Genomic DNA, 18,161 nt, shown 5'->3' with positions numbered 1-18,161 from the left:
GCAGGAAATCATTTTGCCGAGCAGGCGGGACAGGAGCAGCAAGGGCACCTTCCGAGAGGAGAGGACCTGGGATGTTAATAACTGGAGACTGGAACACCGGTCCGTTGACAGGAACACCTGGCCCCTTACAGAGTCTATTAATGTCCCGAGATGGAGAATGCAAGTAGTGGGCTGCAATTGGCTCTTCGGGATGTTGAGGGAGAAGCCATGATGACGAAGGCAGCGACACAGCACTGCTAGGTCTCGGGATGCTCGGGCCGGAGAAGGGGAGAGCACTAGGATATCGTCCAAGTAGCAGTGGAGGCGGATCGGATGTTGACGTAGATGGGCCGCCACTGCTGCCAGGAGCTTTGTAAAGGTCCTTGGGGCGGAGGAGAGGCCGAAGGGCATTGCTCTGTATTGGTAATGCCTGTTGTTGTAGGCAAAGCGTAGGAAGCGACGATGGGACAGCCGTATAGGAACGTGGAGGTACGCTTCCTTCAAATCGATCGAGGTCATCCAGTCCGATGGTCGAATGGAAGCCAAAATTGATCGAAGGGACTCCATTTTGAACTGATGATATACTATAAATTCGTTCAGCCTCTTGAGGTCTAGGATGCCCCTGTGACCCCCGGATGATTTGGGGACCAGGAAGAAAATTGAATAGAAGCCGGTCCCGCGATGATGGTGGGGAACCGGTTCGATGGCTTGGATTTGAAGCAGGTGGTGGATTTCTGCCTCCATTAGCTGGCGCTTGTCCAGGTTGGGAGAAATAGGGCATTGGACAAAGTGTGAGGGAGGTCTGGAGCGGAACTCCAGGGTAAGGCCAAGACGGATTGTTTGGAGAACCCAGGCGTCCGACGTTGAGATCTCCCACTGGGGAAGAAAATGAGTCAGACGGCCGCCAATGGGAAGATGGATGTAGTCACTTCCCTCTTCGAAAGGTACGGGATCCTGTACCTCGAAATGGCCGTTTGGGTGCTGAGGCCTTTCGACCACGATCTCTGAAGGAGGATCTATCGAGGGAACGGTCGAATCCTTGAGAATAGGGCCTCGAGGAGAAGGACCCCGAAGGGCCGGAGTCGTTCCGAAAGGGCTGCCTGGTGAAGAAGGACGATGGTCTACGATCTGCCCTCTTATACGAGGATGGCATCACCTTCCGTTTATCCTTGTCCTCGACCAGGATGGGGTCTAAGGCTTCTCCAAAAAGACGGGAACCCTTATACGGAGTTGAGGCGAGGCGCCACCTAGACTTGGCATCAGCTCTCCAATTTTTAAGCCATAATAAACGGCGAGATGTAACGGAGGACACCAGGGCGCGCGAAGCAAACTTCGCGGCGTTGAGCGAGGCGTCCGCCGTATATTCGGTAGCCGCCACCAGTTTGTTGACATCTTGGCGGAGGCGTGAATCCGCAGAGGGAAGGCGCTCGTGGAGTTGACGGAGCCAAATTAAGCAGGCGCGGCTGAAGAAGGAAGCAGAGGTGGCTGCTTTAACCGCCCATGCGGCCGCATTGTGAGTACGTCGGAAGTTAAACTCAGCTTTTCGGTCCTCTGAGCGTAAACCGTCGGCGACGTCGTTGGAAATTACAGAGGAAGCCGTCAGATTGGCCACTGGCGCATCTACTGTCGGTAACTGAAGGAGATCTTGGAGACTAGGCGCCGAACAATAAAGCTTTTTGTCTAGTCCCGAAGGAGCGGGCAAGGAGGAGGGCGTGGTCCAGGATCGTTGGACCACCTCAGAAAAAAGCTGTGGACATGGAATAAAGTCCGCCTGCGCCTTAGGCGCCGTGAACAAGGCCTCATGTTGTTGAGAGGTACCGGGTTGATCAACTTGAGAGACTGGGTCAACCATATTTGTGGCCAACTTGGCCTTGCGCAGGAGCGATTTGAACAGCGAGGGTCGAAAGAGCCCAGAGAAGGCTGGCTTTTCGGGTGGCATATCTGCATCATCAGATAAGTCCATATCCGACGGGTCGCACTCTCCCTCCTCCGAAGAAGACTCCTCGCGGTGACCATGGTCCAGATACATCTCGGACTCATGCGTCGTAGCCTGATACTGGGCAGGGACCTGATGAGAGTCCCGGGCCCGAGGAGGAGGAGGAAAACGTGGCTGAGGCCAGGCTCCATATGGTGCAGCTTGTTGAGAAGTTGCTGCCAGTGTCCTGGTTACCGTGTCAGAGATGATCTGCTGAATATCATACTGAGAAGGTGGAGGAGCTGCCTCCGTGGCGCGCAAGCCTGCCGCCGTGGGAGTAAAGGTTGCCTCCGGCTGAGACCGCCGAGGAAGAATGGCACTACAGGAGAGGTCCACCGGCTCCAAGCAGTGTGTCGAAAACGCCTCAGGGAAAACTTCCATGTTTGGCGATTGATACAACGGTTGCAAAGGTTGTTGAGGGGCCTGATGGACGGGCTGGACCGTAGCTTCGACAACGGGCGAGAGTGGCGTCGGTAAGTGTGCGAAGGCAGCTTGTGTTGACTGGCTGCGCGCTTTCTCGAACTGGCGCTCCAGAGCCTTGTGTCTCCTGGAGGCGTCCTTGTCTGCAGCTGATGAGTGTTTTGTCTTTTTAGAGCGTGGAGCAGCTGATGAAGATGAATGTGAGGCGCGTTTACGCGACCGTTTACGTTGTTTGGCCTGGTCGTGAATGCGCTCGGGAGAGCTGTTGTTGTCCTCCAGATCGGATGAGAGAGCACGTTCTGCCATCTTGTAACTTGTTTTCCTTTTTTTTTTTTTTTTTTTTTTTTTTTTTTTTTTTTGGAAGGAGGAAGATGAAGATTCAGTAAGTATTTAATTTATGTGGTTATATAGATAGATATAGAGGAAACAGTTGTTGATTATTATTTCTTTTCTTTTCTTTTCTTTTTTTTTTTTTTTTTTTACAGGAAGCAGTTGAAGATCAACGGAGTAAATGAAGATAGCCAAGGGCTAGCAGGTAAGTTTTCTAGGAGGAGAGGTGGGGGGGGGAGGAGTTGGGGGGGGGGAGGTAATACAACTAGCCAATTGCTCCAAAGAGACAGGCTAGTAGGTCTCCCAATGCTATTAAGCAGAAGATCGGCCTCTACAACTCACTGCGCATGCGTGAGGCTGTCACCAGGCAGAATTTGACAGCCGTTGTAACTCCTCTCCTCGTAAGGCAAATGGCGCCGAGCTGGGCTTGTAGAGCGAGGGCGACAGAAATAAAGGGAGGGCTGTTCCCCCTTTGAAGTCCTGAGCGGGCGATTAAATTTAGCCAAGGGCAGAGACCAAGCGTCAGGAAAAGTCCTTGTGGGGGGAGGAGGAAGGCTGAGGGGCGCGAGCTGCGCTGATCGCAGCTCCCAGCGCTGGGGCGAACAGGAAGAAAAAAGGGGCGCGCGCTTTGAAATACAGTTCAAGCGGCGACGCCTAGCCCTCAGAAATCTGCCAAGCCGATGTAGAGGAAGCCGAAGGCTCAGAAGCTCTTCCCCGGCTGTCTAGGTCGATAGAAGAGCGCTCCGGCAATTAAGGGGCGCACGTGGGGCGCTCCGGCGCTCGAGGATCGCTCCGGCGAAGAGGCGTCCGAGGGGGAGGAGGCTGTAATAATCCCAGCGATGCCGACGGCGTGCGATCACTCAGAAGTGATCCAAACGCCTGTAAGCCCCCAGGACGATTAAGGGGAGAGGAGAGAGACGCCGCTGAGCATAGGGCGTCAGTCTCAAGCCGCCAAGGAGAAAGTCCAGACGTTGAGGAAGGCAGTGTGGGCAAGGCTGATTTTGCCACACACACCTGCGGCAGTTTGAAGAGGACAGTCACTAGGGCAGGCGTCAGTAAGATGGGAAAAACACTGACAGCCTTGCCTGAAGCAGCAGGCAGACTCACCACCCGGCAAACAAAGGACTGGAGTTGGAGAATCCAAAGTTTCTGGAACAGTTCAGATAGCAATCAGAGAAATTTTCAGACAGTGTCACAGGCTCAACTGAGTGAACTAAACTGGGACTCTGTTGAGCAAGTGGGCGTGTCTGAAGAGAAATCTCTTAAAGGAACACACTCAGTGTAGGCTATCAACTACTGAACAACCCGAAGCTTTGGATTCTCCAAGCTGCGCGTTGGAGAAAAGCTGATTTGTAGGTAGATCTGCCTCCCGGAATATCCCCAATCTGCTGTTTCCAGAGATGAATTTTAGCAACAGGTTTGTTGGTTGTGAGCTCTGTGCCTTGCTTTTTTTTTTTCTGCCTCTGAAACTTCAAACTTTTTTTTCTGCCTCTAAAAGCCTCCGAAAAAGAGCCTCAGGAAAAAAGCCTTTTTTTCTGAAGCTTCTTTCAAAGGCTTTTTTTCTGAAGGACTATCTGTACTTTGTTCAATCTCCTTTCTTTGGTATTGGTATGTAGATTAACGTCTTCCGATCTGTTGGTTATTGTGTCATTCTCCAGATTTGTTAACATAGTTTGGTTAGAACCTTTACTGATTCTTCTTTTGTTGCTTGCCATATTATTTTAGATAACAGCCTTTCAGAGGCTTTTTTTCTGAAGCTTCTTTCAGAGGCTTTTTTCAGCCTCTGAAATCGCCGTTTGGGAGGCTGGACAGGGCTACATTTGGAGTATAAGACGCACCCAGATTTTCACTCTCTTTTTTTGGGGAAAAAGGTACGTCTTAATACTCCGAAAAATACGGTATATTACAAGTTTTAAATATCTAATGAGCCTCACGCTTACCAACTCAGTAATTCTTATAAAAGCCCAGCAAAAGTTAGACTGATCTTATTATTTTCATGTAGCCTAAAGCTGCCAGATGCATTGGTAGTTAAGCCTTTAATTCCCTGTTCACATTCTTAGTTACCACACTACACTATCCCTAGCTTAAATAGGTTTATTGGACGGGTCCCTGGCAGAACATTATTTTATACCACTTTATTAGAAATCGTAGTATAAAAAATTAGCTCCTGTGATCAAATTTGCCATTTTAAATTTTCTGTTTGTTATAATTGACTGGAACTTATATAGATAATTAAAAGAAACTACTTTTTCAAGTAAGTCCATGTGGCCAAATATTGATGAGAACATACATCCCAGGAAAGCTCAAATCCTAATTATATTACAATCCAAATACAGCTGAAAAGGCCAAAACAAAATCTAATAATTTGGTGTTATGTACAAAGATCTCAGAACTTAGCACTGTGCTTTGGAGCAAAAAGTTCACCATAGCATCACCCTGGAAACCAAGTTCTAAAAATATCTTGACTATTATTCAATAGTGACTAAGCAACTGATAGCAGATACTTGCTGAAATCGCCTATACATCATGTGGCAATCTCACTACTCAAGAGGAAGCATTTCCTAACCAATGAAATAGAGCAGCATCATAAAGAGGCAGAAGGGAATTAATTGTTTAAAGTATTTCTCAACAACCTGCAACATATAACCTCTTTAACCTATTCCAAATCCTTGCTCACTTTGATTTAACTTTACTGAATTTCTCCTGCAGCCCTTTAATCACTTTGCTTTTTCTTTCCCTTCCTTCCATCAGACATTAGCAGTCTACAGCCCACAATGTCCCTTTTATAGCATTTAGGGCATCCTCTGGCTGCAACTACTGACTGTTCTCATTTTAAGATAGGAAACTTTCCTGACATTTTGTGAGGAAAATATGCACTAAAAGATTAAAACATAAAACATCCCCATAAAAAACTCCTCAAAATTTCCCAAATTCTGTATGATGCTTGGGTACCAAAAGATTACCGACAGCAGTTTTACAGAGTCCCTCCACCTTCCACAGTAAAGCAGTGCATACAGGAATACAAAAAAATACTTGATGTAAATTTACATAGCATTATTTCATGCAGCCTCTTTCAAACATGTAATGTTCATGCAGAAAGAAAAATGTGTTTCTAGATATTAAGTTTATGCAAGCTGCTTGCATTTGCAGATATTACATTTTGCTTGCGGTTCGGGAAAGAGTTTGTTTTGAAATGTGAACACTTTAGAGGTGGCCCTCACCTCACAACCACTCGTTCAGTGACTGTTCAAACTTACAACGATGCTGAAGAATGGGACTGACAAACAGTCCTCTAAATTCAACCTGTCCCAGCATCCTTGCAGTCAGGTAATGATTTTAGAAAAGTCTTGTTTATATATGTAATTTTATGTGCTTTTATGACACTTTCTGTAGAATTCCTTTAGAGAGACATTTTATACCTTAAAAATTTGAATCAGGATCTGTTGTGCATATCGAATTGGTTACTGCTAATACTCATTTTGGCAATTTGTTTTTATAGACATTTAAAAGATGGTTTGTGTAACTGGGGACATTTTTTGTGTGTACAAAAAGTAAGCTTTCAAAATAATTAATTAAATTATCACTCAGTGATAGAAATCATTCAGTATCACTACTATAATAAATTAGAGCCCTCCGTTTGTGGCGTTGGCAACCGGCTTGCATTTATGACCATTTGAGTGTGCCACTGTCACATGACTGAGATTTTCGGCACTTTTTGGCAGTTGCCAGTTTCCAGCAAAAACACAGATCAGGCAAATAAATAAATGTATAAAATTGACTGCACTCACGTGATTACCCAATAAACAGTCACCCAACTTATGACAATAATTCCAGGCTCAATTCCAGGTGTAAGTACAAGATTACCTGGCTATTGAACCATAAATGAACAGTATTTTTTAATTTTGAATTTATAAGCTGCTCAACTCCAATGGACAGTAAGCGTGTGATGGGTATCAAAGCAGAATTCTAACATATGAGATTACAAGGCTGTTCACAATCACAGCTGTGAAAAACTTCTTTGCATTTCAAGCAAACCTATTTACCAGTATATCAAAACTTGACATATTTTACAGATAAATCTTTTCAAAGTTTCTTGCTATCTTTGGACAAGAAATTTAGTACCTCTGACAGAAGTTCAATCCAATCTTTTCCATTTTCAGCAGCAACATGTAGAATTAAAGCTGGAAAAAAGGAGAACAAAGTTATCCTCCCCTCAAGTGTGTGTCTTGTTTTTTTAAATATGAGAAATTATGTTTACATAGATATTAAAAAGCAATTTAGATAATAATATCTCTTAAATGTGTAGAATGTCTATAATAGTCATTATTATAGACATTAGTTTCAAGCATGAGATAATTACATATGAAATTAGTACTGTATTGCTTGCTGTAGTGTGAAAATGTTATTTCCATTCTTCCTGGAATAAAAAAAAATATTGATCTGATCTGAAGCCAATTTAGATAGTTTCAAGTCAAAACCAAATCTATACAGCCTTATACACACATATAGCTTTGTCATCCAGCACTTCACTTTTCTAAGTAACATGCATTTCATACCTATATTACCTTTACCCTTAGGTTAAGCTTAACGTTTTTATTTATTAAACAGGACTTCTTCAGAGGCTGAAATTGTTCACAGTTCATTTTTCCTGAAACAATGTCAGGATAACAAGTCTAAGAAACAGCCACAATCAGAATCTGGGCACAATCAGAACAGCAGCAGAAGCACCATTAATATGCTTCCCAAACATTTGCAGTTAAAGGCTTACAAGTCATAAGATAGACAAAACTAACATTATCTGGCATAATTTGAAAAAAAAATTGCCATAAGGGAGAGATTAAATGTTTTTCTATTGAAGCACCTGGTTTACCCCAATATGGGTGGGAGCATACTGCTTCCCTGTCAGCAAATATAAATTTGGTATAAAATGGTTTGTCGTGAATGCGACTGCTTGAGGGTTCCTGGATTGGAGCTGAAAGGCGAAAGGGAAGCAGTATGCTCCCTCTCATATTGGGGTAGATCAGGTGCTTCGATAGAAAAACACTTAATCTCTCCCCTGGCTCAAGCTGATAAAGGGAGGAGAACTTGTGGCTCAGAGATTAATGCAACTGCCTAATATGCAGGCAGCCCAAGTTCGAATCCGAGTAAGGGTATGGCTAGCTGATGAGAGCTAAATAGCTTGAAATAGAACTATGCTAGTCTCTCTTTATTTCTTTATCAGCAAATATAAATTTGGTATAAAATGGTTTGTCGTGAATGCGATTGCTTGAGGGCTCCTGGATTGCAGCTGAAAGGTGAAAGGGAAGCAGTATGCTCCGTCTCCTATTGGGGTAGGCCAGGTGCTTCGATAGAAAAGCACTTTATATGTTTGTATGTATGTATGTATGTATATATATGTATATGATCAGCAGAACTATTTTGAGTTCAAATTTATTTGGTAAATAATGGAAAAATACATAGTATAGTATTTGCCAATGCAGTTTAGTTAATCCAATGAACGGTCTAATACAACCTCAATTAGTTTTTCAAAGAATTTTAATATATTTTATACACATTATTTTTAATTGCTTACAGAAAACCTTATTTCTTCTTGTGATTCTTACTCTCACTGGGTTTTTTCCTTATTCTGCTTTAAAACCCATTACCCTGAATAATTTGATACCATCTTCATGTTTGGTCACAGAGTAGTTTACCTAAATACACACAGGGAAGTAATACTGTACTATATGAATATCGAAAGTGCATTTAATTTTTAAAGCATGATCTACAAGAAGCAGTTGGATACAGTCATTAAAAGACTTGCAGCAAGATTTTATAGGTGTTATACCTGTCAAGTGTGGTTGTATTGTGCGAAATAACGTTATTACTAGTTGTTATGGTGGCTACCTTTCTCAGCAATGATAAGTTTGTAATATATTGGTAATTTACCAGTGAGCCTGTTGCTTAAGAGTATTGTACAATAAAGTATGGACTCCTTTTAGACAATGAATTTTTTGGGAATTAACAATTTTAAGTCTGAAATCTTTTAAATAAGTCTGAAATCTGCTAAATAAGAAGGAAACTGTTTAACCTATTTCAGCAGAATGTAGCAGCACAATTGATAAATGCTTTGGGATGATTAAACCACTGATTTAGGTGCTGCATCAGATATTTCCCTTTTCTTCCAAGTGCAATTCAAGCGTTGCATGATTTGGATCAGATTACTTTTGGGACCATCTGCCCTGGTTAAATCTCCCTCTTCGATGTACTTCAATCAATGCTGTTCTGGAAGTTAGAGAGATGGATGAATATTGCTTTTTACTGCCTCAGTATCTCTCTCTCCCCCCCTCCCTCTCTCCCATCTCACAATCGTCTTATATGGTCACTCATCTCACATAAGTTACAATTATATGGCCACCATTCTCACACAAGTCACTGTGTAATTCTACACAGGCAAATTACAACAGGGGACAGATGAAACAAGTGCCAAATGTTGCACAGAGCCAATAGCCTTTCAGATTCTCCTCTGATCTTCCAATTTTTTTTCTCTGATCACTTCTGTTGACCTAGTCAAGCAACCACATCAATCACCAGTTCCATAGGTTTGTATTTCTTGGAAGAAACAGATGACAGTTGGTGACCTTCTAACCCTACACAACTCTGCTGAGACTCTCCTCTCCCCACTGACATTTTGCCGAATGTCTCCACCATGACAGCTGTGTTCTGACCTAGGCTTCCTGATATAGTAAAAAGCATACAATTGGTCCAAAAACACTTTTATTAATTTTAAGGGCTGTGAATTCCTTTCATTCACAGCATGTGCTGAATCACCACAAGTTTATAAATAGTCCAACAGAAGACTGCCACAGTCCTTCAGATAAGGCTGGTAAACACCCACCTTTATCTTCCTTGACACGCTGCCAAAAACCTAATTGGCAATTATCTTGGCAAGGCCACACGGAAGCAGAGTCAAAAATGGAGCTTCAAAGTACAAACCGACACCATCCACATTGCTTCCAGCAAAGGCCACGTCCCTTTGCTCTTCCTTTATGTCTTATGGGAGGGGCCAATCATCTCCAAGCCTTACTCCCGAGTCGTCCCTTTTATTTTAACTGTTCTTGCCTTCTGGCAGCTCTGCGCATGCGCGCACTAGGAACAGGCTCCCCCTGTTCCTCTGCCTCTCTGATGTCCGGAGGCTCCAGAGTCCCCACATAACTCCCAGATGGCCCTGGCCCAGAGGTGGGTTTCAGCAGGTTCTGACCAGTTCTGGAGAACCAGGAACGGAAATTTTGAGTAGTTTGGAGAACCGGTAGTAAAACTTCTGACTGGCCTCGCCCCCATCTATGCTCTGCCTCCTGAGTCCCAACTGATCGGGAAGAAATGGGGATTTTGCAGTAACCTTCCCCTGGATTGGGGTGGGAAAGTGGAAGAAGTAAACATCAAAGGAACAACTGGCCTGGTATGGTGGTCTGGTAGGTCGTAAATGAAAGAGATGCCGCATAGGAGAAAAGTTCAATTCTTGCCAGCACACAGTTGGCACTAGTGAGCCCTCAAAAGCTGCAGCTTGTGATCCGCCAGCAGCCTGCAGAGCTGGCAGCAGAGTCGGACAGTGAGAAGGCTGAGGAAGAACATGGGCCAGTCCTGGAGTCTGAGGAAGGCTCGGACGAGGGCTCTGCGTCAGAGGCAGAAATGGGGCCAGGGCAGTGGTGGGTTTCAAAAAATGTTAGTACCGGTTCTGTGGATGTGGCTTGGTGGGCGTGGCTTGGTGGGGAAGGCTACTGTAAAATGTCCATTTTCTGCTGTTTCTCCTTTTACTCTTTTTTCATCCAGTTGTGCCTTATACTTCCCCAATAACTCACAAAGGCAGACATAGATTAACTGAGAAAGAGGGTTAGCAAAAAAAAAAATAGGTTTTTTTTAATGAGGGGAAGTTACTATCTCTAGTTTGCAGTCTTGAAGACACCTGTTTTTGAATCTGTGCCTATGAAGTGGCTTTCTATTTACATTATGGAAAGGTTGGCCAGTATTATTTTGGATGTTCAAAGTTTAATATTGATGTTGATGTTTTTATTTGTATGTAAGAAAAAATATTTCCTTTTTTGCATTCCTTGTTTTTTGCATATGAGAGTAATAAGACTACAGAGCAAATGCATTCTATGAAACCACTATCTTTCAGACCAGCAATGACATCTTAAAACTGTGAGACTGCTCTTTCTTTCAGGAGGAATGTAACCCTTTTCACAACATGCTGAATGTGAATTCTCAAGTGCTATCTCCTACTGACCCGCAATACTGACCAGATTTAATTTCAGCCTGGCTTTCTTTACTCAGCCTATTAGCAAACTTAAGTAAGGGCATTTATTGCATTCTTAATTTTATTTAGATTATGACTGGATAATCAAAAATATTATTAGCTAATAAAAATTACTTTGTTGGAGAGCACTTGGGAGATAATGAGAGTGCATCATCTGTCCTAATGGGTTTTATTGTACACCTCCAGGAGTAATGCAGATTATGGTGATAAATGGCATGTAGAAAAAATATTTAGATAAGAAAACAGCAATCAATTTATGGAATCATGTAGGAAACTTCCATATTCTGTCAAATTGTTAAATTGTTTTTAAATTTTGTGAGTATATGTTTGTTTAATATGGCTGTACACCGCCCTGAGTCCTTCGGGAGAAGGGCGGTATAGAAGTTTAATAAATAAATAAATAATAAATAAATAAATGATTAAAGGTAAAGGTAAAGGTTCCCCTCGCACATATGTGGTAGTCATTCCCGATTCTAGGGGGCGGTGCTCATCTCCGTTTCAAAGCTGAAGAGTCAGTGCTGTCCAAAGACGTCTCCGTGGTCATGTGGCTGGCATGACTAAACACCAAAGGCGCACGGAACACTGTTACCTTCCCACCAAAGCTGATCCCTATTTTTCTAGTTGCATTTTTTATGTGCTTTCAAACTGCTAGGTTGGCAGAAGCTGGGACAAGTAATGGGAGCTCACCCCGTTACGCGGCACTAGGGATTTGAACCGCTGAACTACCGACCTTTCGATTGACAAGCTCAGCATCTTAGCCACTGAGCCACCACGTCAAATGATTACATTTGAATACTTTAAATACCTTAAATCCATCCACAATTAAAACAGATAACCCATTTTTAAATTAGCAGATAAACTTTCCCACCAACAGTGACAGAGCAAGCCACTAGTATAAAGGTTTCCAACCCTGGACCGGTAATGGGCCGTGGCGTGCCAGAAACCAGGCCATGCAAACACGCAAAGCCCCATCTGTGGGATGCAGGCAGCATGCAAACCTATGCCTTCAATCCGTGGAAAAATCTCTCCATGAAACCAAAAGGTTAGGGGCTGCTTCACTAGCATACAAAAAGAAATCTATTCCCACTTCCTTCTAGTACTAACGATGTTACCTAGTTGAGTAATGAAACGTCTGCAAGAAAGCAATCAAGTTCAGAGCACCAAGGACCCACAGTTCATCCCTGAGCTACAACTATTCTGTCAAAAACAAATTTTTCTTTATGATCTTAACTCTATGAAAGAAACCCTGTAAATAAATCTTACTTGTGTTTCATAATGCAGTCCTATGCTAATTTGACTTGTTGAGTTCAACGAGACTCACTAACACCGATGGGAATATAAAATTCATTTTAGGCATGTTTACACTGTCAAACATACACAGGGCATTTCCTTTTTACATTGAGTCAGTACTTCTCTTTCTCATTTGTTTACTTACTGCTCCACTGCCTCATGCCCCAAAGTTGAATCTATACAGGTATAATGTGCAAATTCCCTTTTGCATGTAAATACAGATCATATTTTTATTTCCTCTTCCTCTTCTCCAATCCTTTTCTCCATTGGTTTGGTAAATTATGCAATACAGTTAGGTGTCAAAAGTGAATGCTTCCTAAATAAAACATATTCCCAGATCATCACTTAATGAATAATAGGGATGAAGCTTCAGCCCAGCAGTCATACAAGCTTACTTTTAGATTTCTACAACTGAAAAGTTCTAGAAAGAAAATGATTTAATTATTTAACTAAGAGTGTTGGCTTATGTATTATTCAGAAGTAACTCCCTTGAGTTTCTTGGGATTTTGGCAGAGATAAGTGCGAACATGGGATTGCAGATTTTTTGAACATCTATTTAAATCTTGGGTTCTCTAGGCCTGTCAATGAATAGGTGGTCTTATTTGGTTACATTAAATAAGATAAGCTGAACATGAGAAAAAGAATAAACAATAATATGTTTCCAAATAACATTTGTAATTGCTAACATTTCGATGGTATGATTTTAACAGTGCCTGCACTGTTAGTCTTCCATGTGAACTAGCAGAGGCTTCTTGTAACAAAGAGAGGATTTTCATCAATTTCTCCTCCTGCCTCTCAACACTATCTCTCTTGCTGATCTGAAAGGTCCCTTATTGCTGCCGGTAGCACATTTTCAGCAGGCAGCATCTTCAGGGGAAATGGAGAATCAACAGCCTCCCTTCCTCTATGAATAGTACAAGCCTATGTTGGATCCAAAGCTTTTCTACAAATGAAAGAAGACCATTAAAATGAATCACAGAAGTTTATTGGGCTTCCTCTTAGGTTTTATTATGTAATTGACAAATACACAAAAGGCAGTGACAGATCTCAGAAACTGCTTTTTTCTCTCTGTATGCCAAGTGATAGAAGTGAGATTATGTAACTTGGAACTTAATATATTCGTTTTCCTTTTTTGTCTTCATTACTTTCCCTTATGTATTATGTTTTGTAGGCCTACAGATATTATATTTTAATTTTTGAATAGCAATTAGAACTGGAATACTACCACCATTAAAGCCTGTGCAAACACACACACACAAACACACACTTAAGGGCTATCTTTCATTTTTGTTCTTTCCTGGGAGATGTTTTAGTCTTATTTGAAATCAACATGTATTGGGTGGTTTCTTTTATTTATCTTTCATTGATAGCTCTGTGAGTCTCTGTCAATTTACAATCTTAGTTGGTTATAGATTGCTCTGCATAGAGTAAGTACTGGTAAATGTCTGTTCCTAGAGGGAAAAATCTGTTTGTAGAACATCAGGATGAAGGGAAGTACTTCTTATATTTATACTGCAATTTAGCTTTCTTGGCTTAATATATTTATGGCATCTGTATGCCACCAGATATCAGAAATAGAAGTGAAAATCAAAAGAAGAGATCCAAAAAGCCAATTTTTATCCACTACCTGATAATACTTTATGCTAATACATTTCTAGTTTCTCCATTTTTACTCTTAAGAGGATTTCAGTGTGCAAACCTGAGTAGGAAATGATTACTAAAAGACCGAAAGATAAATGATAACCCCTTTCAACATTCAATAAGAAAAAAGCTAGTTTTAAAATGCCATCTATCAACTGCCAGGAATCAGTTGAATCTGGAGACATGCAAACAGATATTAAAATAAGTTTTTCTACCATAACAAACATTTTTATCTTATAAAAATGTTGCCCAATATAGGGCAGTATTTACCGTACAGTAATTACGGTAGTATTCAAATATATTTTGCTAGTTTCAAAGCATCTTCTTCATGTCATTGTAGATGCTGAAGCTCTTAAATCCTTTAACAGTATAGCTATACTACTAGAGAGGCCACAGGGACATTAAACAACTCCAACTCATCAAGGTGCATATGTTGATCAGCTTTTTGTAGCCATCTCACGAAGCTCCCCAGTGGCTTTTCTCCAGTTAATTGTGTTGCCCAAACTTACAGCAGCTGCCATTTTTAACTAGAAATTTAAACTAAAGGAAAAACCATGCCTCAAATAAAGGGGAATGTTAACTAGACATGACATTCATTCTGAGTTCATAACCAAGATATAAGCATCGGAAAATTGTCAATCTTGGCTACTGAATCACATGGCCCATGCATGTAGTTGTGGGAACATAGTGTGTTCGTTTTCCCACATATCTGAAACCGATTTGCTTTTTTCTTTACATTTAATACATAATCAGTGTGTAAACTCCAAGCCAATTCTGCCAAGATAACTCAGATGCCTATTTCTTCCTTCCTTTGTCATACTTAAACTTCACGCATCACTTGTTCAGTCACTCTGCCTTTCCAACTATATCCTATCACTTGCTATTCAACCCACAAAAACCTATCTGAACGGGAAAAGAGATATTGCAGTAAGGTTATGAACCATAAGCTTGCAGGAACATCACCATACCCCTTGCCCTGCCTCAGAGAAGCAGCAGCCTCTGTGGCAGCTCAGAGGCAGGGCGGGTGTTTGTAGGCTGCTTCTTTGGCACACACACACACACACACACACACACCGGTGGCAATAAATTTTAACAGACGGCTAAATCTGCCCTGCTTAGCCATTTATCAAAACTTGCCTTTGGCCCAATTATTAGGGAGAATGACTCGAGAGATGTTTCCCGCCTGACTGATCTGGTGGGAGACACAAAAGCCTGGGGAATCCATCCACCCTTCCTTGCCTTTTAACGCGTCCTGCACACCAATACATAAGGCCAGCGCGCTTCCCGTCGTCGCATCGGTGGCATAAGGCTCACCCAGCGGGGGCGGCAAATTTGACGCCATGCCCGCTTTCTGGTTTAAGGACTGGGTGTGTGTGTGTGTGTGTGTGAACCACTTTGAAGAGAGCTGAAAAGCGCCCTGCCTCTCCGGAGTTTTCAACTCGTTTCCGGGGTTATTACTCCAACCCCCCTCGGTCCTCAACCTCAGCAAAAACAAAGATTTTGGGCTCTGGACTCCGGACTTTTCCCCCTGCCGGACAGGCTGCAACGCTAAACCGAAGAGGGACAGGAAACAGCGGCCGCCCTGAGCAACGCCGAGGGGTGAAGGGCAAGCGACTTCCCTCTGTTCCCCGCCAGCAGCCTATCCCGCGAACAAACTTCAAGGCGGGGGTGAAACCTCCCGCCGCATCCGCTTCCCCTCACGGATGGGGGAGAAAGCGGACCGAGCAGGGCTAGCGGCTGGAAAGCAGCTCTCGTGCGGCGACTGCTGCTGCTACTGGTGGCGCCTTTTCCTTTCCCGCCCCGAAGAGGGAAAGAGGCGGCGACAGCAGTTGCTCTTGCTCGGGCTGCCCGCAACTCAGCAACTCACTCACCCCAGGCGCAGCACGAGAGGAGGAAAAAAGCAGCCGAGGCGGAGGGAGTCCCGAGCCAACCGCGCTCCTCCCCGCGTTGCATTTCAGCGGCGTCTCTTTCCTCGAGTTCGCAGCTCCGGGGGAAGGGAAGCGCTAGCCTGCGCTGGCCTCCGCGTCTTGCTGCAGCGGGAGCCGATTTCCAGCGGCTTCGGGATGGTCTCGGTGCCGGGCAGCTCTGTGGAAAGAAAATAAGAAGAGCCGCGTTGGAGATGGCGACGCCACCTAGTGAGAGAAATGGTCACTCGCCGGTCGGCTCGGAGAAGAGGGAGTGGGGGGGGGTGTCGACCCCCAACCTTCGGGACTAGCTTTTCACACACGCCCCCAAACCCGTTTTCTTTCACCGGCGGGGCTTTCTGGTATCTAACCCTCTCCTTGCGGTTCGGTTTTTTGGCCCTTTCAAGCGCTGGAATCCTTAGCAGCACAGATAGACTGCACCGTACTGCTGCATTAGGGTTGCAGGTTATAAATATGCACTGTTGCACTGTCTGCTGCAGGGTAGGGAGCAACACTCCCCCCCCCCCCAATTCAGCTGTGCCTCTAGTTCGGCTCAATATACAATGTGAGGTTGAGTATTGTGGTATATACATCACAGGGATAAATATCTGCTATAGCTTTCTTTTGGTCTTGGTAATGCACTTTCTTTTCTGAACTAGGGTCCTCAAGGTCCACAGATTGATTTTAATGTATAAAGCAAAAGAGCTGACACAGCACCTCTTAGTGGTTAGAGCCTAATATGTATTAAGCAACCTCTGAAATAATCTAAGCAACAGGTAAATTAGGTGCTATCTTTGCTATCCTGCACTGCTACAGTCTGGATTTTTGGTTGAGGCTGCAACAATTGTAAAGTAGGACATAAAGTGAAATTTGGATAGAAGAGTGAAATAATATGGGGTTGGCTTGAATGATCTCTAAAGGTCCCTTGATTTGTTATTGTAAGAGACAGTTGCTGAGTTCAAAAAGTCAAACTGCAGAGTTAACTGTCTCCTTCCATGTCAAAATGCAGAACTAAAAACCACATGGATCAGCATGAATCAGCTTTCCTGCCTAAGCAATAAGGGGGCCTAGCCATTAAGACTGATTTCACATATTTCCTGTTTTTGCTACTACTGAAGACTATAAGACTGTGTGTTTTTACAGAATGTTGTTCAGATGTTAGACAATTATATTTCTGTTTGAACCATTTTGGCCAAAATAAAGTTTCTCTTGATTTCGAAATCCGACTCCTTTAATTTTCTGCAACAATTGCACACACTATCTCCAAAACAAGAATTTCACTATTGGATGATTTTAATGTCCAGTAACTCACCTCTCACCATCTTATTCCTGTGAGTGAAATTGGAACCAAAAGGGCTCCAAATTCAGGGCAGAATAGATGGCTTGGCAGATTGCCTCCATGAAAAGTCATCATGTGTGAGTTGGGCAGCTGTATAAATGTGTTTAATAAATAAAAACACCTGAAATTATTTGTTTTTACAGGGTTACTTTTGATGAGAAAATGGCAGAGGAAGAACGAGGGATTCCGGGCTGGCCATTAGATAAACATTAACTGATTGGGCCATCTTTGTACTGACCTATTGGCTAAGGAGACCACATTATGCTTCGCTGTCAGCTCTTTGCAAGCACTATGGCTTCACAAAGCAGTTAACCTGTCAGTTACAGTTGTATCCTGGCAAGTATATAGAGTGTGAACATCACTCACTCTCAGATTCTGCTTTGTTTTCAGTGTCAGAGCAGAAGATTTGGGCAAATGGGATGGTAAGTCACCTGAGTCTGGATGTGTGCAGAATACGCAAGAGGGTAATAGGAATTTCAGACTGGAAAGCTAATATATGACTAATGTGTGAGCATAACTTTATGAGTGATATGATGAAGTAGTATGGTAAGAAAACATTTCAATACAGATAGTTTTCAACCGCAATTGAGACTAAAATATCCATCATAAATCAAGGAGGTCATAAAGCAAGCAATCAGATGACCAGCTCCAATTTTTTACTAGTCATTAAGCAAACCACATGGACATTAAGTGAATATAGCTTCCTCAATTGACTTTTTGTCAGAAATTGATTGGGAAGGTCGCAAATCACAATCGCATGACTGCAGAACACTGCAGATAGTTTTAAGTGTGAACTGGTTGCCAAGTGCCCAAATTGTGATCACATGATGTAGGTAGGTGGTGTGATAAGTGCCTGCACATTCAACATTTTTTGCTAATTAAAACGTGCTTTTTAAACACAAGCAAGACACAGAAGTGACGGGCTTCAGGTTTCTCATCTCCAACTTAAAAGAGAAACAAGGAACAGGTTAAATGTTATCACTCTAGAGA

At 42.9% G+C, this 18,161-nt stretch overlaps 1 protein-coding gene across 1 annotated transcript in view; it reads right to left on the bottom strand.

Moving 5' to 3' along the window:
* Positions 1-18,161, bottom strand: part of B3GLCT (beta 3-glucosyltransferase) — an 87,108-nt gene that overhangs the window by 58,415 nt on the left and 10,532 nt on the right. The window contains exons 2-3 of the mRNA XM_034411057.3: positions 15,800-16,013; positions 6,827-6,885 (exon numbers count right to left, since the gene is read on the bottom strand). Coding sequence (XP_034266948.2) covers positions 6,827-6,885; positions 15,800-16,013 — 273 coding nt within the window. The remainder of the gene's footprint in view (positions 1-6,826; positions 6,886-15,799; positions 16,014-18,161) is intronic.

Source organism: Pantherophis guttatus, chromosome 5, assembly GCF_059756535.1.
Source record: "Pantherophis guttatus breed Tessera chromosome 5, ASM5975653v1, whole genome shotgun sequence".
Classification (NCBI taxonomy): domain Eukaryota; kingdom Metazoa; phylum Chordata; class Lepidosauria; order Squamata; family Colubridae; genus Pantherophis; species Pantherophis guttatus.
This window is presented reverse-complemented; position numbering and strand designations above follow the sequence as displayed.